Here is a 27,983-nt window from a genome sequence, read left to right on the forward strand (position 1 = left end):
AATATTATGGTACAGAGGGATCTGGAGGTCCTTGTACATGAAACATAAAAAGTTAGCATGCAGATACAGCAAGTAATTAGGAAGGCAAATAGAATGTTGGCCTTTATTGCAAGGGGGATGGAGTATAAAAGTAGCAGAGTCCTGCTACAACTGTATAAGAGTATTGTTCAGACCACACGTGGAGTACTGCATACGGTTTTGGTATCCTTATTTAAGGAGGGATATACTTGCATTGGAAGCTGTTCAGAGAAGGTTCACGAGGTTGATTCCTGAGATGAAGGTGTTGTCTGTCATATGAAGAAAGGTTGAGCAATTTGGGCCTATACTCATTGGAGTTTCGAAGACTGAGAGGTAATCTTATTGAAACATATAATATTTCGAGGGGACGTGACAGGGTAGATGCAGAGAGGATATTTCCCCTTGTGGGGAAATCTAGAATTAAGGGCATAGTTTCAGAATAGGAGGTCGCTCATTTAAGATGGAGATGAGGAGTAATTTCTTCTCTCAGAGAGTCGTGAATCTTTGGAATTCTCTACCCCAGAAAGCTGTGTCATTCAATATATTCAAGGCAGAGACAAACAGATTTTTGACCTACAGGGAGCTGAAATATTATGGGGAACAGGCAGCAAAGTGGAGTTGAGACCAAGATCAAATCAGCCATGATCTTATTGAATGCAGAGCAGGCTCGAGGGACCAAATGGCTACTCCTGCTCCTATTTCTTAAGCATGCATCTGTTACTCGCCAGAAATTGCTGTACCATAACTTACCTCGAGCGCATTAGCCTTGCCGTTATTTTGACAGCAAATTCTGCCCTATGGTTTGTTTAATTGTTTACTAGAGAAAACAAATTAAAAATATTAAACGAAAGGGGTGGAAATATTTTTGGTTGTACAACCATAAATATTGCTTTTACGCAGAGCCTTACAAGGCCTTTCTAGCTTTAAGCAATGCTCGGCGCAGCGATTGGTCGAATGTGAACATGCTTACGTTCACCAATCAGAAGCTCGAAGTTGCCTGGAGATCCCTCTTCCACATTCGCGTAAGATCAGCTACGGTGTCAAAATGGACAGCAAGCTGCGTGACGGTATATTAGGATTTGAACATGCATCTATGGATGATTTTAGAAGAAATAAGGACATGTGTCACAAATAATGTCAGGATTTGCAGACAGGGCAGGTATTTTTGCAAATTATAGCTCTGTTAAAGAGATATATAAAGAGGTATATTGAGACGAGTTAGCGAACGGAGCAGTGCTGCGCTGAAATATTTGAAATGTTTTTCGCTGGAAATGGGATTTAATAGAAAATATTGGTTGATAAAATGGCAACTGTTGTACTGTGTGTTCCCCTTCTGTGTACTGGTTTCGGGACAGATTCGTTATTCGATTCCTGAAGAATTGCAACTGGGCGCCTTTGTTGGGAATGTCGCCTCCGATTTGGGTTTAGATGTGAAAGAGCTCTCAGCTCGCAATTTTCGGATTGTGCCCGGTCCCAGGAAAAGGTATTTGGATGTAAATTTAAACAATGGAATTTTGTTCGTGAAGGAAAAAATTGACAGAGAACAGCTTTGTGGGTCGAGCCTCACTTGCATATTGCCTATGGAGGCTGTGATCGAAAATCCTTTGAACGTCTACCGAGTTGAAGTGGCGATTCGGGATGTAAATGACAACGCTCCCAGTTTTCCAAAGAGCCAGATCCGTCTGGAAATCTCGGAAGTGGCGGCGACGGGAGCGCGCTTCCCTCTCGAGTGCGCGCACGACCCGGACGTTGGAACCAACTCCCTACAAAACTACCAGCTGGTTGGAAACCAGTACTTCGCCCTCGACATTGAGACGCGCAATGGGGACGAGAAGCTGCCAGTGTTAATGCTGCAAAGGCCACTGGACAGAGAGGAAGTGTCGAGCCACAGGTTAGAGCTTATTGCCAAAGACGGTGGGGTGCCTCCCAGGTCCAGCACTGCTCAAATTATAATCGCGGTGCAGGACGCCAATGACAACTCTCCTGTCTTCTCCCAGTCGGTGTCTAGGGTCAGCCTGAATGAAAACCTGCTCAAAGGAACATTGGTGATCAAACTTAATGCAACTGACTTGGATGATGGGTCTAATGGGGAGATTGAGTATACGTTTACTCGTCATACCTCAGCGGCAGTACGTGAACTGTTTGGCTTGGATTCCAAAACTGGGGAAATCCGAGTGAAAGGGAACTTGGACTATGAAGAAAACGGTGCTTTTGAGATCAATGTTCAAGCAATGGATAAGGGTCCTACCGCAGTACCTGTGTACTGCCATGTACACGTGGACATTGCTGACGTGAATGATAACTCACCTGAGGTGTTGGTGACATCTTTGTTCAGTCCAGTTCGCGAAGACGCGCTGCCCGGCACTGTGATCGCTCTGATTAGTACCACAGATAAAGACTCGGGAGAAAATGGACAAGTTCGTTGTCAAATCCCAAGTGACCTTCCCTTTAAATTGAATTCTCCCTTAAAGAACTATTACAAATTGCTCACCCGGGAACAACTGGACCGCGAAAACATCTCCAAGCACGAGGTCACTATAACCTGTAGCGATTCAGGATCGACCCCTCTTTCTTCCAACAGAAGCTTGCAGGTGGAGATCTCAGATGTAAATGACAACGCGCCACGCTTTAAACAGTCCTCATACACCGCCTATGTGACGGAGAACAATGTTGTCGGAGCCTCTATCTTCTCAGTGACAGCTTCTGATCCGGATTTTAACCAGAACGCCCGACTATCTTATTCCATTCCGAGGCAGCAGGTCCAGGGCGAGTCGGTGACCACCTATCTGTCTATTAATTCGGTGAATGGAGTCATATTTTCTCAGAGGACGTTTGATTACGAGGAACTCAAAAGCATTCAGATCCAGGTTCAGGCGCGGGACTCCGGAGTCCCACCACTCACCAGCAACGTTTCGGTGGATGTCGTTATCCTCGACCAGAACGACAATGCTCCAGTGATCCTGCACCCACTACCTGAGTATGGGTCAACAGTAATGGAGACACTATCTCGCTTCGCGGAACCAGGCTACCTAGTGACCAAGGTGTCTGCCATCGACGCAGACTCTGGCCAGAACGCTCGCCTGTCTTACCAGATTCTTCAGGCGACTGACCCTGGGCTTTTCACGATATCACCGGACACAGGCGAAATCTGGACAATCCGTGGCATGGTGGACAAAGACGCGACGAAGCAAAGGCTAACAATAGTGGTAAAAGACAACGGGGCGCCGCCGCTTTCAGCTTCCCTGTCCCTCAGTTTGTCGGTGGTCGATGGGGATACACAGCTGCTTTCTGATGTCAGTAGTTTGACTGAGGATTCCGGGTTCGCTTCCGGTTTGAGCTATTACTTGGTGATATCTTTAGGGATAACTTCGTCCATTTTTCTGGTGGTTTTGATTATCCTCGCTGTGAAGGTGCATAAGAGCAGAACTGGGCTTGGCCTTTACAGCTGTTGCTGTTGCAAATCAAAAAATTCGCTCAATGGGATTCAAAAAGCCAGCAGAAACATTCAGATCCCTCCGAATTATGTGGAGGTGTTCGGAGGTGACCCGCTTTCTCAAAGTTTCCGCTACGAGACATATTCAACTTTAGATTCGACCAAGAGAGACTCCGCCTTTCCCCACATGTGCAATTCAGCTGCATTGACATATCACGTCAGGGGTGAATATATTGAGAAAGGAAAAAGTCCACAAACATCGCCTTCTACCAATTATAGAAACATTGTAAATAGTGAGGTGAGGCGCTCCTTTAAAAGGGAATAAATAGATACCTCATAAGTTTGATTGGATACACTTAAATGCAAAGGAGAATTCCAATACAGAGTTGATTATTTCTGTGTGGTAATGTGAAGTTGAATGTGGTGCTAATTGTTATTTCATTGTGTCTTTGAAACTAGCAACGTATTATGTAGTGGTGCCCCCCTGGGGGCTTTCAACATTATTTACGATTGAGGCACTATCCTCATTGAAGAGCGTTCCTCCCAATTGAAAAGAATGCACAATGTCGTTATAATGTGTATCACAGAAAAATAATAATGGCATAAGAGAAATAAAACGAAAACTCGGTTACCTTTTTAACCGAGAAATAAGAAAATATCTACAGTTATTAGCATTACTTCAAGTGGATAATTGCGTATAATGATGCACTGAATTTAAATTTGATCAGGAAAAAATTGTAACAGGCGTGTTTCGTAATATTGTATTTGTTGACGATATGCTAACATTACCTATGTTGACATCACAGTTCAGAGGTCAAAGCTATATGTAAGAATAAGACAAGTGAATCTGATGTATTTAGCATAGGGTTGAAAGAGCTCAATTAGGGGTTCTAGCTAAAGCTGCACCGTATCGAGTTAAGGAAGCATGCGTCGAGGCCTGTGTTTTGTAGGGAATATATAAATAGATGGTACTTAAGTTATTCTTCATGAGACTTTTCATTAAATTATTTGTGTAGGAATAATTAAATATCTAAAATAATGAAAAGGAGGCTGGTTAAAATTTTGATTGTACAGCGGTAAATGTTTATTTTCTAAGGCTGGCGCAAGCCTGCCAGCTTTAAGAAATGCTGTCTATTGTGATTGGCTGAAGACGAATGTGGCTCCATTCGCCAATCAGAAGCTGAATGGTGACGAGAGATCCCGACTGCCTTTTTCCCTTCCTATCCGCCATCACATCTGATCAGATACTGTGTGGAATTTCATAGCGAGCTCCGCGACATTGCGCCAGGTTCTGTATGACCAATTATTGGTGATTTTTAGAACATTTCTCACAAATAATCTCGGAGATTTATCACAACTACAGGTATTTTTGGTACAATGTTGCTCTTTATTTTGGATTTTAAAAATATGACTCATAATCACTTTATTCCAAGGAATAATTGAGCAGCGCTGTGACGTGCTGAAGCAGTTGGAATGCTTTGTGCTGGCAATGGGATTTGATGAAATATATTGTTTGTTAAAATGGCAACTGTTATTCTGCTCCTGGAATCTGGTATCAGGGCAGATTCGCTATTCGGTTCCTGAAGAACTGCAGCTGGGCGCCTTTGTTGGGAATCTCGCCGCCGATTTGGGTCTAGATGTAAAGCAGCTCTCGGCTCGGAATTTTCGGATTGTGCCCGGTCCCAGGAAACAGCACTTCGGCGTAAATTTAGACAATGGGATTTTACTTGTGAAGGAGAAAATTGACAGAGAACTGCTGTGTGGATCAAGCCTCGGTTGCGGATTGACTTTGGAGGCTGTGATTGACGAGCCTCTGAATGTGTATCATGTCGAGGTGGAGATCCAGGATATAAACGACAACGCTCCTCATTTTCCAAAGGGGCAGTTCCGTTTGGAAATATCCGAGTTGGCGGCTCCGGGAGCGCGCTTCCCTCTGGAGTCCGCCTACGATCCGGATGTGGGCACCAATTCCTTGCAAAGCTACCAGTTGGCGCCTAACCAGTATTTTGAGCTGGATGTGCAGTCTCGCAGTGAGGACGGTAAACTCCCAGTTCTAGTAATGGAGAGACCTCTGGACAGAGAACAGCAGCCCACCCTTCAGTTGCTGCTGACGGCCACCGACGGGGGCATTCCAGGGAGGTCGGGCACTGCACAGATTATCATCCAGGTGCTGGATGCCAACGACAACATGCCCACTTTTAGCCAGTCGCTTTACAGAGTCAGTTTGTTAGAGAATGTGCCCACAGGAACGTTAGTGGTCAAAGTGAAAGCTACGGATCTGGACGAAGGTTCCAATGGAGAAATAGTCTATGCTTTTGGGAGCCACGCTTCTGTTAAAGTGCGGGAACTATTCAGTGTGGACCACAAAACGGGAGAGATTAGAGTTAAAGAACATCTGGATTTTGAAACAGCGAAAGAGTTGGAGATTAGCGTGCAAGCTGTCGACAAGGGTTCCTTTTCTGTGCCTGTGTATTGCGATGTACTAGTGAAAATCGTTGATGTGAATGATAATGCGCCGGAGGTAGCAGTGACGTCTTTGTCCAGTTCAGTCCCTGAAAATGTCCTGCCCGGGACTGTAATAGCCTTAATCAGCGTAACCGATTCGGATGTGGGAGAGAATGGAAACATCCACTGCCAGATCCCAAATAGCCTTCCTTTCAAACTAGATTCAACATTTAAGAACTACTATCGATTGCTCACCAGAGATTTACTAGATCGCGAAATGGTATCTCAATATGGCATCACCATTACCTGCACGGATGCTGGTTCGCCCGCGCTCACCACTAACAAAAACATTCAGCTAAAGATCTCGGATATAAACGACAGTGCCCCACGTTTCTCCCAGACTTCATACACCGCCTATGTGACAGAGAACAATGCCATTGGTCGTTCGATCTACACGGTGTCAGCTTTTGATGCAGATTTAAATCAGAACGCCAAACTGTCCTATTCTATTTTAAAGACTCTCTCCGGCGACGTTCCTGCATCTGATTGGCTCTCTATCAATTCAGACAGTGGCATCATATCTGCTGAGCGTTCTTTTGACTACGAAGAACTGAAGAGGTTTCAGATCCAGGTCCAAGCCGTGGACGCTGGGGTTCCACCGATGAGCAGTCGTGTGTCAGTGGATGTGGTCATCCTCGATCAGAATGACAATGCCCCGGTCATCCTATCCCCACGACCAGAGTATGACTCGACAGCGGTAGAGACAGTATCTAGATCCGCAGAGCCGGGTTACCTGGTGACCAAGGTCTCAGCTGAAGATGCCGATTCGGGCCCCAACGCAAGGCTTTCTTATCAACTGGCTCAGGCTACTGACTCTGGTCTGTTCACTATTGCGCCAGACACAGGCGAGATCTGGACAATCCGTGGCGTCGTGGACAGAGATGTAACGAAACAACGCCTGGTTATCCTGGTTAAAGACAACGGGATCCCACCACTTACTGCCACAATTAATATAATCTTAACATTTGCAGACAGTGATGCAGAAATTCTCTCTGAAGCCAGTAGTCTGTCTGAAGATCTCGGATTCCCTTCAGACGTAAGCCTTTACTTAGTCATAGCTTTAGGAACCATCTCCACCGTTTTCCTGGTGATTTTGGTTGTCCTAGCTGTTAAGGTCCACAGAAGTAGGGACATTTTTAACCGCCACAGCTGCTCTCTGGACAGGTGCTGCTGCTTGGGATCAACACACCAACACGGAATACAAAAAGCCAGTATAAACCTGCAGATCCCCCCGAATTATGTTGAAGTGTTTGGCCGTGATCCTCTGTCTCAGAACTTTTGTTACGAGGTATGTTCCACATCGGATAAAAATAGTGGCAACACATTTGATTCGAAGTCCAACCCGCAACGGGCAACCGCGTCCCAAATGACATTAATGTGACAAGAAGATATTTTCAGCCTTCAAATGATGTAAATAATAGGACCATTTTATCCAATGGGGTTAAATACATCGTGCATCAACCGATTCTCCAGCCCCGACATTTGATCTGTGCATGTCCCCTAATTCTCTCAATGTCAACAATTACAGAATATCTATATATTGGTCTTCTGTGTGCAGCATAATTAAATTCTTGCCACCAAGGAAAGTTTCCCTCGCTTCTATTCTGACTTCCCCAAGTGCAAGTTATTTTGTAATATTTAATTTGGCAAAAATGTAAACAGAATTGATCTCCCTTGGCAAACAGGTCAATAACCAGGGAGCATAGATTTAAAGCAATTGGTAGAAGGATTAGAGGGGAGTTGAGGTGATAATTCTTTTACCCAGAAGGTGGTGGGGGTCTGGAACTCAATGCCTGAAAGGATGGTAGAGGCAGAAGCCCTCATCACTTTAAAAAAGTACTTTGATATGCACTTGAAAGCCGTAATCTACAGGGCTACGGACCAAGAGCTGGAAAGTGGGATTATGCTGAATAGCTCTTTTTCGGCCAACACAGACACGATGGGCCGAATGGCTTCCTTCTGTGCCGTACATTTCTATATGATTCTGTGTACAGATTATTTTGTATCGGCTCACACCCGCGCGGAATTGAGGCAGGGCCAGTGTTTTTGTTGTAATTGTTAGATTCAGATGCTGGAAAGCCACATAAATATAAATACAGAGGCAGATATTGTGAACTGGACTGTATATGAAGAATAATTTATTTTTATTTCTGAGTGCTACCGAAAGAATATGTGCTTCAATTATGGAAATATTTTAGAAGTTTTGGAAGAACATTGAAACATAGCTCCTTAGACCTATCCAAGACTATTAAATAATGTCAGTCACTTCAAAATGTTTTTTCAACGTTTTTGGAGTTTACTTAATTCAAAAGTTAACATTGGTTGAGCGAGTAAGTTAACTCAAGTAACAAATCAAGCCAGGGCGTTGTGTTTCTGATCGAGAAAACTGGATTAGGCAGTCTGTACATATTCGTAATATAACCAACTTTACTCGGATAGACATTAATGGATCGATTGAAATGTAATTAAATATGTTTATAATAGACTTCCATGAAATAAAAAAATATAAAAGCGGGACAATAAGCAACAATAGGCAAAATAGTTGGATTGAGGGGAATCATGGAATTGCAGCATGTATAAACCATGGCTAGAATATGTTAGAATGCGTTTTTGCGCAGATTATAATTCTCCTACACATTTATGGAATGATGTGCGTTTGGACTTCAAAGCATACGCTATTTTTAACCAACTCCTCACAAGTTATGATATCCATAGGTCTCATTGTATTGGCTAACAAATGCCCAAAAATACTGTTGGAGAAATATGTGGTTCTCTTTGTCCCTATCTTGGGATCCAATTCCCTGTCAATATATTTGATGTTACAGAAGGACTAAGTCAGGATACTTTAGTTCAGATTGTTAGAAAATTGGCTGCTCAGGGTGGTCTGCTCACCTCTGACACCAAGAAGCCCTACTTGGTGGCTAGTTTGGAGGATAGAGTTCTGTTTGTGAATAAAACAATATAAACCCTTCAACAGCACAACCAAGCCTGAAATTCTATGAGAAGTATATCCAACCAAAGAAGGTGTCTTGGATACAAGTGATAAATTATCCTAGTTTTTCAAGAGACTGAAGTACCTCTGAGACTGCTGAATTTGCTTCTCTACTGCATCAGGAGCACACTTCTCTGAACAGTGACCCAAGTGGATAATTGAACACTGTCCCAACTGTAAATACAATGGACTGAGATTCTGGTGAACCTGGCAAATTGATCACCATAAAACTCCTGTTGAAATTGAACTCGTCTTTTACATACCGGCTACCAAATGGATTTTGGGCCATGAAACCTTCACAGTAGAATATCCTCCTCTGTACTAAGAAAAAGATGGATTGCTAATTAAACCAGCCTGCTGCAGATTTCAGGTGCGAATGGCAACATACTACATTTTAAGTAGATGTTATTAATAGTCTATACGCTGGAGAATAATGTCAGCATTTATATGCGCCATGACATTTCTAGCAGAATATGTGTTCTACTGCTCCACTCTGTAGAGCTACACAGTGGAGGCACTTTTACTTATTTCTGTCCCTTGGCCAACTCATACTTTTGATTATGAAAAAAGTCAACGATATTCAGATCAAAGCTAAAGCCCAGGATGCTGGAATCTCGCCATTAGCAGCAATATAAACACATAGGTAAGGCATGTGCAAGGCATTCATACATCTAGGATTTGATTGTGGTTTGAGATGGCACAAATTATGTGTGCAGGAGATCATCTTCTGAATTCTATAATGAGTTATATGCTACCCCTCTATCGTATTCTATTTAATGCATTCAGATAGATCTCTTGGATGGATTTGCACTTGGTGGATTGTTCTGAGTGGCTTATTTTGTCTTTTGTTCTATTTTGCTATACATTGGAAAATTAAATTATACATCTAATTTAATTTAATTTAGTTCAACTCAGCTTTTTTGAACATATTTAATAAAGTGGGAGAATAATGTTAAAATGACAAAAGTGATATCAATTAAACAAACATTTAATTCTTTAGCCACTGACTTCAACCATTTTAGTCATACATTTAAATTGCACACCATTGTTTGGTCTGTATTAAGAGACTTATTATTTTTTGAAGGCTGAGATTTTTCAATCAACTGTGCCCTACAGTAACTTACTGGCTGATTTCCCTGAGTCAGAAGATAGTTTCTTCTACTATAATAAATGTCATGGCATAATCCCTTGAATTGTACAGATTGTAGCTGACATTGATAAATTGGAAGTCTGTGGTTATGGTTAGAGAAAGGATGTTCGTATACTACAGGTACCTATACAAGACCAATACCTAGCTAGTGATCCAAAGGCACAAGTTATACTTTCAGTTCCGCATTGCTTTTTGGTCGAGGGAAAATGGAGCTCTACATTTGCTTCTTGCAGGCATGAACTAAGTTCCACTCACTAGCATCTGAATTCTGGTTAAATTTTAATATTAGGAGAGAGCTGCCTGTCCAGTTGGCTGAGTGTTAAGATTAAATCATGAAACGTTAAGTTTGATTACTTTCCAGCTACATTAGCAGTCATATTGCAATTGATATGAAGCTAAAATGACATGAGACTATCCCCTGCAGAGGCACTCACAACACATTCTTTAAGCTGCAGTGTAATACTGTCAGTTTTGTATCAAAGCAAAGAGGCAGTATAATTTAAGAGTCAGGTCTGAATCTGACTCTTAAATACACTAAATAAGAGGAGGATGTCCCATGCTACGTTTGAGTACTCACTAAGCAGTTTATAACAGCAGTCCAGCCATAAGTCAGTTTAAAAAGTGCTCAGGCAATCTGTTGATAAAATTAATGTTTTTTTTTAATAGATGAGAAAACAGACAGTGCCATTAACTTTAGCCTAACAGTAACTACAGAAAGCACAGTGTTTTCTTGGTATGCAGAGTGTGCATCATTCCCGCAGTATAACGTGGGTCTTCTTAGCTGGACTAAACATTCTAACTGTGCATTGAGTTAATTCACAGCTCAATCGCACTATATAATTTTTACCAATGCAAAGCCCTAAACATTTCAATTGGATGCAAACTGTGTAGAGTCAATCAGGGAAATAATAGATAAGAAATGATCTGAGATTTGAATGGATTTCTGAGCATATGACGAGGGCTTAACTCATCCCAGCATTAAATTAAATATTCAATTTCATACAATTTAATATAATACTGTGTTATTCTTTCACAATAATTTAGTGAAGAGAAATTGCATCCTCTTTGTTCTTTTAGCATGGATGCCTTTCTGTAGCATGATGGAGTATTAAAACCGTTTTGCCAATAAAACTGAATGTAAAAGGAATGGGTTCTCAAGCCTGCAGAAAGTAATTACACTGGGTAATCGAATGATACATCAGCTAAATCATTAGAATTAGAGTTGGTGATTTTTTAAAAAGCTCATGTAATATGCTGCACAAAGCTGTTCCGAAGCAACAGATGTGTTGGAGGGTCCAAAGTGCACAAATTTAACTATTTTCACTGACATGTTTTTATACTGAGATTTCACACATTGTGAGAATAGTATTAGCATATTTAGGATGTGCAGTTATCTCATATCGTTCGAGTAGTGCTGGCATGTTTCCTTGACGTGATATATTGGGTACAGTATAGTTCCCTGAACAATGTAATCTTTGAATTTAAAGATCAGTTACACTGCATATCTTTTTCCTTTTTATGCATTAGTGCAAAATATGTAAAATAACTCAGGTGTGAAGTTGCTTAAACTGAGTTTAGGTAGGAATGTTGCAAACTTCCCGGAGTCTCATTGTTCTTCTATACTATAACTGTAACAATATTGTGCAGCAATTTTGTTTTGCACTGCTGCTGCATATATGGGGCTAGAAATTGCGTAGCGTCGCGCTTGTGGCAATAACTTTTGCGGGAGCGCAGAAATATCGCTTGGCACAACTCAATTCTAGAGGATGCGGACTTCCGGTTTAACGTTCCACGAGGGAAGTGGAGCAATAAATCAAATGCTACCACTTCCCTTGGAGCAGTAAACCAGGCAAGAGGGGCGGTGGTACAGTGCAGCACAAAGGGCCATTGCTGTGGGCTTTACATGAAAACAAAGCTCCTGCTTGGCGACGATACCTACAATCCATGATGATCAGTCGCAAACACTCCAAATGAGTGCAAGGCTGATCAATCGCAGCAGAAGAAAATTTGAAAAAAATGATCTGTGGGGTCAATAACATTTTTCCCCTACCTCACTGGCAATCCCTTTAAGTATCACTCCCCAAACCTCCTGCAGCTGCCAGTGTTGACGCCCGGTGATGTTGCAGGGGTCGGAAGCAAAGTTTGCATCCGGGATGGTACTGGGGCACCTGCGCACCGGATGACGATAAGATCTCCGGGATGCAGGAGATCATGGCGTTAACGTTTACCGCCACCGCTAACCTGCAAGAGAAGTTCGCGGGCGTGGTACTCTCACTGTGCCCAGTCATAGAGCCAGTAGCGCCCCATTATCATTCCCCGGTGGTGCTAATGGGAGGTGCAAAGAAGGCCAAATTCTCCTCCATAATGGCAATGCCGTCTAAATCCTGTGCCTGCGTCGCATCTGACATTGAAGCAGAGTGAGAGTCTGTGGATGGATTCTCACTCTGTTTCAAGTCATAGTCAAATCAAGTCTTCAAACCTGACTTATAATCAGAATTTAGCATCGGGGTAAAGTGGTTTTGACTTCACACCTACATTAAAAGTGCGGGGTGTCAATGTACTATTAGGGTGCATAAGCACAGCACCCTTGCTGTGATGCCAAAGATGGACAGAGAGTGGATCATACTGCAGCAGCCAATACCCGAACTACAGATCTCAGACTATAATGTGAGAATGACCTTCTGTAATTTGACTTTCAAAGTGCACAGTTGAGGGAGGGAATGTCTGGTACATTGTTGTGTGATAACATCAACCGATCGTTGATCCCGTCCCACCTAATGCTGGAAGCTGCTTAATTTTAATCAGAGCTCTGCAGTTTCCCATCAGCTGGAATATTTCTGGCCGATAACTAATTCCTCGTCCCTTTGCTCTAGCAAGGAACAAGCACTTTCACATTCTGTTGTTATTTTAAGTGCTTCTGATGATACCTAGTGTAAATTAAGAAAATGCATCTTCTGTCTCAGTAGCAGTACCAACAACCTATTTAAATACTGCACATATAACTGCAGGCCACTGTCAGCATTACACTGTTCTTAATAACTCTGCTTAAATTTGGGCTGTGTTGTTTTCCTAAGCAGTATTAATTAGTGATTTGTTTGAAAGAGTGTCTGCTATAAAACAACTCAACTACATTATTAATTATCATCCTCTGCCATTAGGGAATGGAAGAAGCTTTAGCTCAATGTATCTCACACACAGCTGTCTCACAGCCAGCACCAATAGGGATCCATATCTAGACACTGCTTAATTTTCTCTCCTTCTCAAAATTGAAAAGCCTTTCTACAGAGCAACTGGCTGTAACCAGAAATATAACATGTGGGAGCTCCAAGCTTTATTCCTAAGTTCTATTGTTCTATGAAATCCAGTTTACGAATGGACATTCCAATTATGATATTTTTGATAGAGATATTGTCCCAATAGTAATTATCTCTACCGTCCATCTATATTAAGTAGAAGACTTCCACAAAATCAAAACCTTTTAGTCCAGGAAGAATAAAATTCTTAGAGGTATAAAACATAAATGCCAAGTGGGAATGATGAGCCTATATAAAACCTTAATAAGTCTTCAGTTAGAGTATTGTGTGCAGTACTGGGCTATTGGAAGAATAGCGAGGCTTTAGACAGGGTACAATACAGGTGACTCGGATTCTGCCTGCTAAGAAGAAATATAAAGAAAGGCTTGAAAAATTGGGGCTTTTGTCAGAACAATGCAGATTATGGGGCAACACAGCAGAAGTATTTAAAATTATGAAAGAATGGACAGGGTAGATAGAAGAAGACTGTTTCCAGTAGTTGAGGGGTCAAGAATGAAGGGCTTTGGATATAAGATTTATTGATAGTGATTTAGAACAGGGAGTGAGAGAAACGTATCTACGCAGTGAGCTGTGAGATGGTAGAATTCACTTCCAGGTTTAGTCTATGAGGCAGAAACTACTGTTAACGTTCAAAATCAGACTAGATAGGTGTATAAAGGAAAAAGGGTTGTAGCGATATGGGAACAGGGTGGGTAAATGTGATTAGAAATATTCTCTCACATAGCGAGTAAAGACTGCCATAGACTGGTTGGGCCATGTGGCCTGTTTCTGTATTTGCAGAATTTATTTTCATATAAGAATTTGGGAAGTGCTTTAAACAGAAAGAACAGTCTCTTAGGTTATACTTCCTCATTAAGAGAAGCTTTCTTAATGGGGTCAATGTGATAGATGAGATTTAAAGCTGAAGTAAAATATCATACATTTTAACCGGTGTCTTTATTTCTTTGGTAGGTGAAACAACCGAATACTGACTGGCGTTTCTCACAGACTCATAGAGCTGAACTAAACAGGTACTTGTTAATCTACTTCTTTTGATTCTCTGACATCTGCTTTGTGTACATTCAGTCAAATGTTATGGTTGTGGATATTGTTCTGACATTCTCATTGGCACATGGACCACATCCAACGGTCCGCATGATCTTGTCTGCAATGTTTTTGTAAACCCCATTGATTTCTTCAGGACATCTGGCTGCTATCTTAAAACTCGCGCTCTCCCCCCCCACACCCCCCCCCCACCCCCCTACCCCCGCACCCCTGCCACACACACACACACACACACACACACACACACACATGTTATGTGTAAAATCAACATGCAATGTGGTACTCAGCAATTTAAACCTTGAAGGACACTGTGCTGATTCCCCATTTGTGCTGCATGGGTTGCTCACAGCTAGAGTAGCAGCAAGGATACTGCAATATGTCTTACTGGCCCTAAGCTAGAGAGAAGAAAGGAATCCCACTTGTAATTGCTATTCAATAACTCTTGCTCAAATGTGTGTGTGTGGATGTCATGTGAGGTCAGCTTTGGGCTCGATGTTGATGCTTCCCATTGGCGAAAAGTCTGCTCGCATTTGCTGTCTAGGTTTGCACATGAAGTGGGAGTGCCTAAATGATGTACCCGGGAAGAGTAATATTTTGGAGAGGGTTAAAAAATATATGGTTTCAAATAAAAATAGCAACATGGAGGTCAGAAGATGTACCTCGCATCTGAAGGAATTCACGTAGCATATGAGGAAAAAAAATAAAATTGAGAAAATGGGCGAGAAGATCTCCCCACACACAAAGAACCTGTTATTTGAAGCAAGTCTTAAACCTGAGAAAGTGTAGCAAACACCACTTGCCAAATGTGAGTCTGCAGCACAGGGAAATGTGCCAAATGCAAATCAATACTGCACTTGAGACACAAGACACAACATAAGACATCAAACCACCAACTATGTAAGCAGTCAGATCTCAGTGAGAGTGCAGACATCAATAAACCTAACTGATCACTGGTGCAAGAAAAGGCTGTTGAAACCTGGGCTTATCAACCTCCAGGCAGGAATCAGAGTGGGGATAGAATCATAGAATCATATAGTGCAGAAGAAGGCCATTTGGCCCATAATGTCAATGTCGGCTCCTCGAAAAAGTTATCTCACTCTCCTGCTCTTTCCTCTCGTAGCCCTGCATATTTTTCCTTTTCGAGTATTTATCGATTTCCCTTTTGAAAAATATTATTGAATCTGCTTCCACCACCCTTTCAGGGGGTGCGTTCCAGATCACAACACGCTGCTGCATGAAAACAAATTCTCCTCATCTGCCCTCTGGTTCTTTTGGCAATTATCTCAAATCTGTGTTCTCCTGTTACCGATCCTCCTGCCAGTGGAAACAGTTCCTCCTTATTTAATCTATCAAAACGATTCATCATTTTGAACACCTCTATTAAACTTAGGAATATAGGAAGAGGAGTGGACCATTCAGCCCTATGAGCCTGCTGCGCCATTCAATGAGATCATGGCTGATCTGTGACCTAAATCCATATACCCGCCTATGGGCCATATCTCTTAATACCTTTGGTTCACAGAAAGCTATTAAGCTCTGATTTAAAATTAATAATTGATCTCCAACAATTGCCATTTGCAGAATGGAGTTCCAAACTTCAACCACCCTTTGTGTGTAGAAGTGTTTCCTAATTTCACTCCTGAAAGGTCTGGCTCTAATTTTCAGCCTATGTCCCCTAGTCCGAGAATCCCCAACCAGCAGAAATAGATTCTCTTTATCTGTTCCCCTTAATATCTTGAAAACTTCGATCATATCACCCCTTAACCTTCTAAATCCTAGGGAATACAACCCTAATTTGTGCAATCTCTCCTTGTAAATTAACCCTTAAAGTCCGAGTATTATTCTGGTAAACCTACACTGCACTCCCTCCAAGGCCAATATATCCTTCCGAAGGTGTGGTGCCTAGAACTGTTCACAGTGCTCCAGGTGTGGTATAACCAGGATTTTCTACAGCTGCAGCATAACTTCTACCCCCTTGTAATTTGGTCCTCTAGATATAAAGGCCAGCATCCCTTTAGCCTTTTTGATTATTTCCAGTACATGTTTATTGCATTTTAATGATCTCTTTGGACATCCACTGTTTTTAGGCTTTCACCATTTAAAGAGTATCCTGTTCTATCCTTTTTAGGCCCACAGTGGATGATCCACATTTGCTTCCATTGAAATCCATTTGCCACAGTTTTGCCCGTTCGTTTAATCAGTCGACATCCCTTTGAAATGTTATGCTTTCAGCTACACTGCCTACAATGCCGCCTATCTTTACGTCATCGACAAATTTGGATACATGGGGAAGAAATTCGCTCCAGGCGCTAATTTTTTTCCACTTTAAAAAAATTCGGGTCCTGCAATACAATAGGCAACAGGCGGAGCAGGAATTGTGCAGCGTTGCACAATGGGCCATGCAGCGCTGACGCGTTGAAAAGTTGCTTAAAGGGAAAGGCCATCACTGCAGGCTCTGCAAAGGAAAAACTATTTACCTGGACCCCGATGGCAGCTGCGATCCAGCCGATCAGTCTGATGCACTGCAGCAGAACCTGACAGAGAGGATTAAAAAATGTTCCTAGTTACCTCAGCCACCTCGCCTTTAAGCATCGCCCCCGAAGTTCACGGTCTCCTGAATGCCTCCTGCAGCTGCCGGTGTTTTCACACGGAGATGCTGCAGGGTACGGAACCCAATTTGGGGCCCGGGGAGCTACCAGGGTGATGCGCACAGTGATGGCATCATGATGTTCAGGCGAAGGACCGGGGTGCATCGCCGTACCGCCACCACAAAGCTCCCACCAAATAAGGCGGGAGGCAATGTTATCGCTGCACCCGGTCAGTACCTGGTCAGCACCCCTTTATCGCCCCCCTGAGATTAAAATGGGAGGCACTAAGGAGGCCAATTTCTAGTCCATATGACTTTTGATAAATACTGTGAATATTTGAGGCCCCGACACAACAAATCACCGCTTAACCTTCTCTGCTCTAAGGAGAACAATCCTAGGTACTCTAGTCTCTCTATTTAACGGAAGTCCTTCATCGCAGGTATCATTCTAAGTCCCTTATTTGGCATTGTCTTCAGGTAGGTAAGGTAGCTAAGTGAATGGAAAAAGTAGTTCCCAAATATTATTTTAAATAAATTGCAAAAGCAGGACAAAGTACCAATTTTATCAGGAAATTTCAGATTGGAAGTTTTTCATATGAAGAGTAATCAATGATGGAGTGGAAACCTGGATAGAATGGTGGAGGAAAAAAAACTTAAGCTCAGTTAAAAAATAATTAAAAGCAACAATGGGGTGAAGGGGTGGGGGATGCAAGGGCTTTCTGGATGGAGGAATTAAGATGCGCCAAATAGTTATCTCATCCATATTAATCCTGCAATCCTGTGCATTAAATGGGAACCTACAAAAAGCAACACTGAGCAAAGTGTCCCCACAGTACCAAAGTGACAATTAAAAATTAGCTTCTTTTTATGCATTCGCAATGTGACTAAAAAAATTGAACTCAAGCTGAATTGAATACAAGCTGCTTTGTAAATGAGTTGAATAAAATTGTGCTGGTTGTTACTCATGTTGTTTTGCATCCTATAGGCCAGTTTAACCTACAATAAGGAGTATGTGTAAGCATTTTTCCAAATTGGAATAGATAATTCTGTACGGTGTCACTCTCTTTTCCAATTTCTCTATGGATGTTCACAATTTCTATTGTGTTCCCAACACAGATGAGGCTGGACACAGGGAGGTTAAAGTAACAGTGACCTCTGTCTTTAATAAGACACTCCAGAGTGAGGAATAGGCCTTAGAGGCTGGCTTATATACAGTGCTCCCAAGAGATGCTGGGATCTCTTGGGACTTCAGGGGATGAGCTCCCTGGTGGTGGAACATGGGAGTGCATGCTTTACAGATACACAACATCACTCCACACCCACAAAGTCAAAGTGAAAACTATTTACAAGGTGAGGCGGTCGGGAGCCTTTCTTTCCCTGGTGGACCGTCTCGGTACAAATGTCTGTTCTGGTGTGTTGGCTGTGCCCTCGCTGGACTGGCGTGTTGTTGGCCCTGCAGGGTTGCTGGGCTGTTGGGCATGATGGGTTCGATTTCCTGGTCCGATGTGGTGTCGTTGATCCTTTGGGTGTGTGTTGTGGGCTCGAAAAAGATGGTGTCTGCTGTGGGTTATTCAGGGCAGTCTGTGAACCGCAGCCTCGTTTAGTCCAGGTGCTTTCTGCAAATTTGTCCACTGTATAGATTGACTACAAACATCCTATTCCCTTCTTTAGCTATCACCGTGCCCGTGATCCACTTGGGACCATGTCCATAGTTTAGCACATACACAGGGTCATTCAGATCAATTTCTCGTGACACAGTGGCGCGACCATCATTTACATTTTGTTGCTGCCGCCTGCTCTCTACCTGATCATGCAGGTTGGGGTGAACCAGCGAGTGTCTGGTCTTGAGTGTCCTTTTCATGAGTAGCTCAACCGGGGGTACCACTGTGAGCGAGTGGGGTCTCGTGCGGTAGCTGAGCAGTACTCGGGACAGGCGGGTTTGGAGTGAGCCTTCTGTGACTCATTTAAGGCTCTGTTTGATGGTTTGTACTGCCCGCTCTGCCTGCCCATTGGAGGCTGGTTTAAACGGGGCCGAGGTGACATGTTTGATCCCATTGCAGGTCACGCATTCTTTAAATTCAGCACTGGTGATACATAGAAACATAGAAACATAGAAAATAGGTGCAGGAGCAGGCCATTCAGCCCTTCTAGCCTGCACCGCCATTCAATGAGTTCATGGCTGAACATGAAACTTCAGTACCCCCTTCCTGCTTTCTCGCCATAACCCTTGATCCCCCGAGTAGTAAGGACTTCATCTAACTCCCTTTTGAATATATTTAGTGAATTGGCCTCAACTACTTTCTGTGGTAGAGAATTCCACAGGTTCACCACTCTCTGGGTGAAGAAGTTTCTCCTCATCTCGGTCCTAAATGGCTTACCCCTTATCCTTAGACTGTGACCCCTGGTTCTGGACTTCCCCAACATTGGGAACATTCTTCCTGCATCTAACCTGTCTAAACCCGTCAGAATTTTAAACGTTTCTATGAGGTCCCCTCTCATTCTTCTGAACTCCAGTGAATACAAGCCCAGTTGATCCAGTCTTTCTTGATAGGTCAGTCCCACCATCCCGGGAATCAGTCTGGTGAATCTTCGCTGCACTCCCTCAATAGCAAGAATGTCCTTCCTCAAGTTAGGAGACCAAAACTGTACACAATACTCCAGGTGTGGCCTCACCAAGGCCCTGTACAACTGTAGCAACATGGCCCGTTGTCACTGACCAGTATGTCATGCAGGCCATGGGTGGCAAATATGGCCCTCAGGCGATGCTTCCCGACATTATTTCATATTCAATCCATTTTGAAAAAGCATCCACCACCACCAGGAACATTTTACCGAGAAATGAGCCCGCATAGTCGACATGCGTCCTCGACCAAGGTCTGGAGGGCCAGGACCACAAACTTAGTGGTGCCTATCTGGGCGCGTTGCTCAACTGAGCACATTCGCTGCATTGCCGCACACAGGACTCTAAGTCAGAGTCAATACTGTGCCACCACATGTGGGATCTGGCTATCGCTTTCATCATTACTATACCCGGGTGTGGGGCTGTGGAGATCCGAGACGAACATCTCCCTGCCCTTTTGTGGTAGAACTATGCAGTTACCCCACAACAGGCAGTCTGCCTGAATGGACACTCATCCTTTCGCCATTGGAATGGCTTGATTGGCTCTTGCATTTCAACGGGGATGCTGGCCCAGCTCCCATGCAGTACACCGTTTTTTACTAGGGACAGTAGAGGATCTTGGCTGGTCCAAGTCCTAATCTGGTGGGCCGTGACAGGTGATTTATCATTTTCAAATGCTTCCATGACCATCAACAAGTCTGCGGGCTGTGCCACCATCAACAAGTTTGCAGGCTGCGCCATTTCCACCCCTGTGGTGGGCAATGGTAGCCGACTGACAGCATACGCACAGTTTTTGGTGCCTGGCCTGTGGCGGATGGTATAGTTATACGCTGATAGCGTGAGTGCCCACCTTTGTATGCGGGCTGAGGCATTAGTATTTATTGCCTTGTTTTCAGCAAACAGGGATGTGAGGGGCTTGTGATCGGTTTCCAGCTCAAATTTGAGGCCAAACAGGTACTGATACATTTTCTTTACCCCGAACACACACGCTAATGCCTCTTTCTCAATCATGCTGTAAGCCCTCTTGGCCTTAGAAAAGCTCCTGAAAGCATAGGTGACTGGTTGCAATTCCCCCGCAACGTTAGCTTGTTGTAATACACACCCGACTCCGTACGACGATGCGTCACATGATAGCACAAGTCTTTTACACGGGTTATACAATACAAGCAGCTTGTTGGAGCATAAAATGTTTCTGGCTTTCTCAAAAGCAATTACTTGGTTTTTCCTCCATACCCAGTTCTCACCTTTACGCAATAACACATGTAGGGGCTGTAGAGGTCCAGGAACGACCGCAGCTCCGTGACGTTCTGTGGCTTGGGCGCATTCCTGATAGCCTCTGTCTTGGCATCTGTGGGCCGAATGCCATCCGCCGGGATCTTTCTCCCCAAAAACTCCACTTCTGGTGCCATGAAGATGCATTTCGACCTCTTCAGCCGCAGCCCTACGTGATCCAGTCACTGGAGGACCTCCTCCAGGTTTTGTAGGTGCTCGGCGGTGTCCCAACCCATGACCAATATGTCGTCCTGAAAGACCACCATGTGTGGTACCGACTTGAGTAGGCTCTCCATGTTTCTCTGGAAGATCGCGGCAGCCGACCGAATTCCAAATAGGCATCTGTTGTAGATGAACAGTCCCTTGTGCGTGTTGATGCAGGTGCGGCCTTTCGAAGGCTCCTCCAGCTCCTGCGTCATGTAGGCCAAAGTCAAGTCGAGCTTGGTGAAGGTCTTGCCTCCTGCCAGTGTGCAAATAGGTCGCTGCCTTAGGTAGCGGGTATTGGTCCTGTAGCGAGAAACGATTAATAGTTACTTTATAACCGTCGCAAATCCTGACTGTGCCATCACTTTTGAGTACTCGAACAATCGGGCTGGTCCATTCGCTGAATTCCACTTGGGAGATGATGCCCTTACGTTGCAGCCTTTCCAGCACGATTTCCACTCGCTCTCTCATCATGTGAGGTACTGCTCGTGCCTTGTGGTGAATGGGTCGTGCCTCTGGGACCAAGTGGATCCGCACCTTCACCCCGGAAAAGTTTCCAATGCCTGGCTCAAAAAGAGAAGCAAATTTGTTAAGAACCTGGGTACATGAGGCCTCATCGACATGTGATAGCGCTCAGATGTCATCCCAGTTCCAGCGGATTTTGCCCAGCCAGCTTCTTCCAAGCAGTGTGGGGCCATTGCCCAGGACAATCCAGACTGGCAGTTCGTGCACCATGCCCTTGTAGGTGACCTTGACCATGGCGCTGCCCAGGACAGTGAAAAGCTGTTTGGTGTTCATTCTCAGTTTCATGTGGATGTGGCTCAGGGCTCGTCTGAATGCCTTGTTGCACCACAGTCTCTCAAACATCTTTTTACTCATGATGGATTGGCTAGCGCTAGTGTCCAGTTCCATGGCTATGGGTAAGCCATTCAATTTTACGTTTAGCATTATAGGTGGACATTTCATCGAAAATGTGTGCACCCCGTGTACTTCAGCATCTGCCTCCTCTCTCTGAGGCTCAAAATTGCTTTGATCCACCATGGACTGATCTTTCTCTGCCATGTGGTGGTTAGTAGGTTTTGCAGAGCTTGCAACTCATTTGCAAGCTCGTTGGAGGTGCCCCATTGTTCCACAGCTCTTGCAAACATACCCTATGAAGCGGCATGAATAGGCTGAATGGAAGCCTCCACAACGCCAACAAGGTGTGAATTGCCTTGCATTCGTCCTTTGTTGGGGACTCTGAGTCATCTGGGTCACCTGAGGCCTGCTGGCATTTGCAGACTTGTGGGTCCTGCCCTGTACATTTCTGCTCGCAAACACAGTTCCAGTTAATTTATGAACATTGCTAGCACTTGTGTGCTGAGAGATTTGTTTGGTGTTATCACTGGTGGAAATAAACGCCTGCGCTATCGCAAAGGCCTTACTGAGGATTGGTGTCACTACAGTTAAAAGTTTTCGTAGGATGGTCTCGTGGCCAATGCCCAGTACAAAATAGTCTCTGAGCATTTGCTCCAGGTAGCCATCAAACTCACATTGTCCTGCAAGTCGCCTTAGCTCGGTGACGTAGCTCGCCACTTCCTGACCTTCTAATCACTGGCACGTGAAGAACCGATACCTCGCCATCAGCACGCTCTCCCTCGGGTTAAGATGCTCCCGAACCAGTGTACACAGCTCCTCATACGACTTATCTGTGGGTTTCACCGGAACCAGAAGATTCTTCATGAGGCTGTAGGTCGCTGCCTCGCAGACTGTGAGGAGGACCGCTCTCCTTTTTACAGCGCTTCCTTCTCCATCCAGCTCGTTGGCTACAAAGTACTGGTCTAGCCGTTCGACATCGGCTTCCCAGTCCTCACCCTCCGAGAACTTCTCCAGGATGTCCACAGTTTGCTGCATCTTTGCGTTGGATTCGTATTTTTATCGCCAGTTATTGTGTTCCTAACACAGATGAGACTGCACACAGGGAGGTTAAAGTAACAGTAACCTCAGTCTTTAATAAGACACTCCAGAGTGAGGAACAGGCCTTAGGGGCCAGCTTATATACAGTGCTCCTAAGGGATGCTGGGACCCCTTGGGACTTCAGGGGATGAGCTCCTTGGTGGCGGAACATGTGAGTGCATGCTTTACAGATACACAACAATTTCTTCCCACTTTTCCAATTGATACACAAAGTACTACATAATATGGTAGCATAGTGGTTATGTATGAGGAGAGATTGGGTTGATTGGGCCTGTATTCACTAGAGTTTAGAAGAATGAGAGGGGATCTCATTGAAACATATAAAATTCTGATGTGGTTAGACAGACTGGATGAGGGACGGTGTTTCCCCTGGCTAGGAAGTCTGCAATAAGAGGTCACAGTCTCGGGATATGGGGTAGGAAATTTAGGACCAAGAGGAGGAGAAATGTTTTCACTCAGAGGGTCGTGAACCTATGGAATTCTCTACCACAGAAGGCTGTGGAGGTCAAGTCACTGAATATATTTAAGAAGGAGATAGATAGATTTCTAGACACAAAATGCATCAAGGGGTATGGAGAAAAAGCAGGAATATGGTGTTAAAATAGAGGATCAGCCATGGTCATATTAAATGGCGGTGCAGGCTCAAAGGGCTGAATGGCCTACTACTGCTCCTATTTTCTATGTTTTTATGTTACTGGATTAATAATCCAGAGGCCTGGATTAATGATCCAGACACATGAGTTCAAGTTCATTTAATTAAATAAATCTGGTATTAAAAAGCTAATATCAGTAATGGTGATGGGATTGTAATATGGTTTACTAGAACCCATCTGGTTCACTAGTTCTGTCATCCTTATCTGGTCTGGTCCTATATGTGACTCCAAACCAACTGCAATGTGATTGTCTCTTAACTGCCCTCTGAAATGGCCTAGCGAGCCACTCAGATTTACCAAACTGCGACAAAGAAATGCACATGGACTGCAGCTGTTCAAGAAGGCAGCTTATCAGCACCTTCTCAAGGGCAATTAGGGATGGGAAATAAATGCTGGCTGTGCCTGCGACACCCACATGAATGAATATTTAGAAAAGTGCAAATCTGAAATCATTAATCTGAGGGTGCAGTGTGGTCTCAAATTGTTTGCTTGGGCTTCACACTGATTGTAATAAAACTGCAAACCTTGTTCTTTACTAATGTTTAGAAAGCAGATGTTTCCACTTACTTTAATAAAAACTGACTGAGAAGTGGTGGTGGGTTGGGGGAAACAATTCATAAAGGCGCCGTAATAAAGTGGTTTTGGTTCAAATAGAGACTGCCTACTTACAACTTAAAAATAATTCATCTGTAGCTAAATGGTATAGATATAGAATAGATATAGCAATATACTAACAATGATACAGCACATTTAACAGAGTAAAACATCCCTAGGCTCTTCACAGGAGCATTATCAACCAAAGTTTGACAATGAGCCACATAAGGAGGTAGTAGGATGGGTGATCAATAGCTTGGTCAAACAGATAGATTTTAAGGAGCGTCTTAAGGAGGAGAGAATGGTAGAGAGATTTAGGCAGGGAGTGCCAGTATTAGGGCTGAGGCAGCTCGGCATCAATGGTGGGGTGATGGAAAACCAGCAGCTTCGGGAAAGGAGCCAAGAGAATTTGAGGAAGAGAAGAAACCTTGCACGTAAATTTGTTTGATTTGAATGGACAGTGTAAGCAGAATTCATCTTAGAAAGTGAAATTCACGTCACAGGTCAGCTTAGAGGCTGCTTCTCTCACATCTGATTTGCTTACAATTCTCCGCATGTCCAGTGACCGTGTGCCTTTTGTTTCTGCAGTTCCCAGTATCTGGAGGAGGAAGGCGTGCAGCGTGATATACAGCGCGAAGTTCAGCGCGAAGTTCAACGCGACCTCCAGCGTGACGTACCGCATGAGGTGCAGTGTGAAGTGTCACGTAACATTCAGCGCGACGTTCAGCGTGACGTGCAGTGCGACGTGCAGCATGCTGCTGAGAAAGACCCTGGCGGACCGAGGAAACAGATGTGTGCGAGGCCCGTACCCATCCCTGGTCAGTGCTGGACAAATGGCAACATCCGTGTCGGAAACTCATTTTCAGATAGGTCAAAGAATAACCTTTCTCAGTCCTGTTCCTTTTTACAGTCGTGACAGAAGGACGTGGTTATTGCAAGACGTGCCATGAGTGTGTACAATGTAGAGTAGGACGAAATTGGTCAACTAGTGCTGCACAAAGCAGGCCTAGAAACGATGCTGTTTGAATATCAGTGTAAAACCGCATGACCACATTGAGTGAAACTCTTTTCGCCACCATCTTAACAGTGATTTTAAAATATTTAAAATATACCATTAGTGTCGCTGTTAACATAGTAGACAAAGGAATTTCGTACACTCATACTTAAATAACATAATTTCAAGACCCTCATTGCATAAGGAAATGTCAGTTCATGTGGCTTGTGAAAAATCTCCAGCAAATATAAGAAAAGTTGGGAAAGAGAAAGGAAATTGAGAACATCTGGAGAATATCGTGCCATGCTTAGTAAAAGAATAATTGTGTGGCGAGCCATTTACTGACATCAGGCCTCATCACATAGAAGCGATACAGGCACTCGCAAGTTCTGTACGTAGCGTGCGCATTGATCTAAAGTGATCTACTGTTTGACTAGCCTAAACATTGTCATGTTAGCATTATAGCCCACAAATTGTGGCAGTCAATGTCTACTTAACTTTGGAACAAGGAGAGTAAAATCGCTGCCAGCAATATTTGTAACTAAAGCATTACTGTGTTTTGTACAAAATTCCTGTGTATTACTTTAATGCATTTGTTCACTCATTCAATATTGACAGATTAAAAAATGCATTGCAAATTTCACTGACAGCAATTTTACCACTAAAGTACTGGAAATATACAGTCTTAATGAGCATCAGAAAAAGAATGGATGGCATTCTCTTGCCAAAACACAAAATGCACTTTGGACTCTGGAATTAGAGAGATACTAAAGTACAAATACTTTGGGGGTGAAAGTCAATGCATTTACGCCTCCCGTTAGCGGCCTCGGGGCACTCACAATGACTCCCGCCATATTGGGCAGGTGTTTAGCGGCGGCACTATGGCTTTGCACCACGATCTCCTGCGCCCAGGGATCGTGACATCATCACCGGGTTTATCACACCATTAGTGTCCTGTATTTCGTCCTGTATTTCGTCCCCTACAGCAGCACTGGGCGAAAACACCGGCAGCTGCAGGAGGCACGGATTGGGTGGTCGGCCGCGACCATGGCAATAATTAAAGGCAATGCGGCCGGGGCATGTAAAAAAAAACTTATCTTGGTTTTCGTGCTGCTTCTCCGTTTTCTTCATGGGGCACTGGCCGCGATCGCTTAGCCCGGCATTCTGCTTGAGCGCTGGACTGATAAAAACATAGAAAATAGGTGCAGGAGTAGGCCATTCGGCCCTTCGAGCCTGCACCGCCATTCAATGAGTTCATGGCTGAACATGCAACTTCAGTACCCCAATCCGGCTTTCTCGCCATACCCCTTGATACGCTAATAGTAAGGACTACATCTAACTCCTTTTTGAATATATTTAGCGAATTGGCCTCAACAACTTCCTGTGGTAGAGAATTCCACAGGTTCACCACTCTCTGGGTGAAGAAGTTTCTCCTCATCTCTGTCCTAAATGGCTTATCCCTTATCCTTAGACTGTGACCCCTGGTTCTGGACTTCCCCGACATTGGGAACATTCTTCCTGCATCTAACCTGTCTAAACCCATCAGAATTTTAAACGTTTCTATGAGATCCCCTCTCATTCTTCTGAACTCCAGTGAATACAAGCCCAGTTGATCCAGTCTTTCTTGACATGTCAGTCCCGCCATCCCGGAAATCAGTCTGGTGAACCTTTGCTGCACTCCCTCAATAGCAAGAATGTGAGGTTGTCCACTTTGGTGGTAAAAACAGAGAGACAGACTATTATCTGAATGGTGACAGATTAGGAAAAGGGAAGGTGCAACGAGACCTGGGTGTCATGGTACATCAGTCATTGAAGGTTGGCATGCAGGTACAGCAGGCGGTTAAGAAAGCAAATGGCATGTTGGCCTTCATAGCGAGGGGATTTGAGTACAGGGGCAGGGAGGTGTTGCTACAGTTGTACAGGGCCTTGGTGAGGCCACACCTGGAGTATTGTGTACAGTTTTGGTCTCCTAACTTGAGGAAGGACATTCTTGCTATTGAGGGAGTGCAGCGAAGATTCACCAGACTGATTCCCGGGATGGTGGGACTGACCTATCAAGAAAGACTGGATCAACTGGGCTTGTATTCACTGGAGTTCAGAAGAATGAGAGGGGACCTCATAGAAATGTTTAAAATTCTGACGGGTTTAGACAGGTTAGATGCAGGAAGAATGTTCCCGATGTTGGGGAAGTCCAGAACCAGGGGTCACAGTCTAAGGATAAGGGGTAAGCCATTTAGGACCGAGATGAGGAGAAACTTCTTCACCCAGAGAGTGGTGAACCTGTGGAATTCTCTACCACAGAAAGTAGTTGAGGCCAATTCACTAAATATATTCAAAAGGGAGTTAGATGAAGTCCTTACTACTCGGGGGATCAAGGGGTATGGCGAGAAAGCAGGAAGGAGGTACTGAAGTTTCATGTTCAGCCATGAACTCATTAAATGGCAGTGCAGGCTAGAAGGGCTGAATGGCCTGCTCCTGCACCTATTTTCTATGTTTCTATGTTTCTATGAAGGCTAACATGCTATTTGCTTTCTTAACCGCCTGCTGTACCTGCATGCCAACCTTCAATGACTGATGTACCATGACACACAGGTCTCGTTGCACCTCCCCTTTTCCTAATCTGTCACTATTCAGATAATAGTCTGTC

At 43.9% G+C, this 27,983-nt stretch overlaps 2 protein-coding genes across 2 annotated transcripts in view; both read left to right on the top strand.

Annotated features, from left to right (window-relative positions):
* The window catches only part of LOC139262430 (uncharacterized), a 97,477-nt gene that overhangs the window by 12,585 nt on the left and 56,909 nt on the right, over nt 1-27,983 (top strand). Inside the window, exons 3-4 of the mRNA XM_070877623.1 lie at nt 14,364-14,422; nt 24,931-25,160. Of these exons, the coding sequence (XP_070733724.1) occupies nt 14,364-14,422; nt 24,931-25,160 (289 nt within the window). The remainder of the gene's footprint in view (nt 1-14,363; nt 14,423-24,930; nt 25,161-27,983) is intronic.
* LOC139261924 (uncharacterized) lies at nt 1,290-7,624 on the top strand. The gene is made up of 3 exons (XM_070877100.1): nt 1,290-3,749; nt 4,548-4,638; nt 4,885-7,624. Exons 1-3 carry the CDS (start codon nt 1,290-1,292, stop codon nt 7,335-7,337), a joined length of 5,004 nt encoding a protein of 1,667 aa, XP_070733201.1. The 3' UTR covers nt 7,338-7,624.

The sequence above is a fragment of the Pristiophorus japonicus genome, chromosome 4, assembly GCF_044704955.1.
Source record: "Pristiophorus japonicus isolate sPriJap1 chromosome 4, sPriJap1.hap1, whole genome shotgun sequence".
In the NCBI taxonomy this organism is placed as follows: Eukaryota; Metazoa; Chordata; class Chondrichthyes; family Pristiophoridae; genus Pristiophorus; species Pristiophorus japonicus.

Coding starts and splice junctions, on each gene's coding strand:
- LOC139261924 (XM_070877100.1), top strand. CDS start 1,290: ATGGGATTTAATAGAAAATATTGGTTGATAAAATGGCAACTGTTGTAC. Junction 3,750..4,547: donor GAAACATTGTAAATAGTGAG/GTGAGGCGCTCC, acceptor TTATTTTCTAAG/GCTGGCGCAAGCCTGCCAGC. Junction 4,639..4,884: donor CGCCAATCAGAAGCTGAATG/GTGACGAGAGAT, acceptor CTTTATTCCAAG/GAATAATTGAGCAGCGCTGT.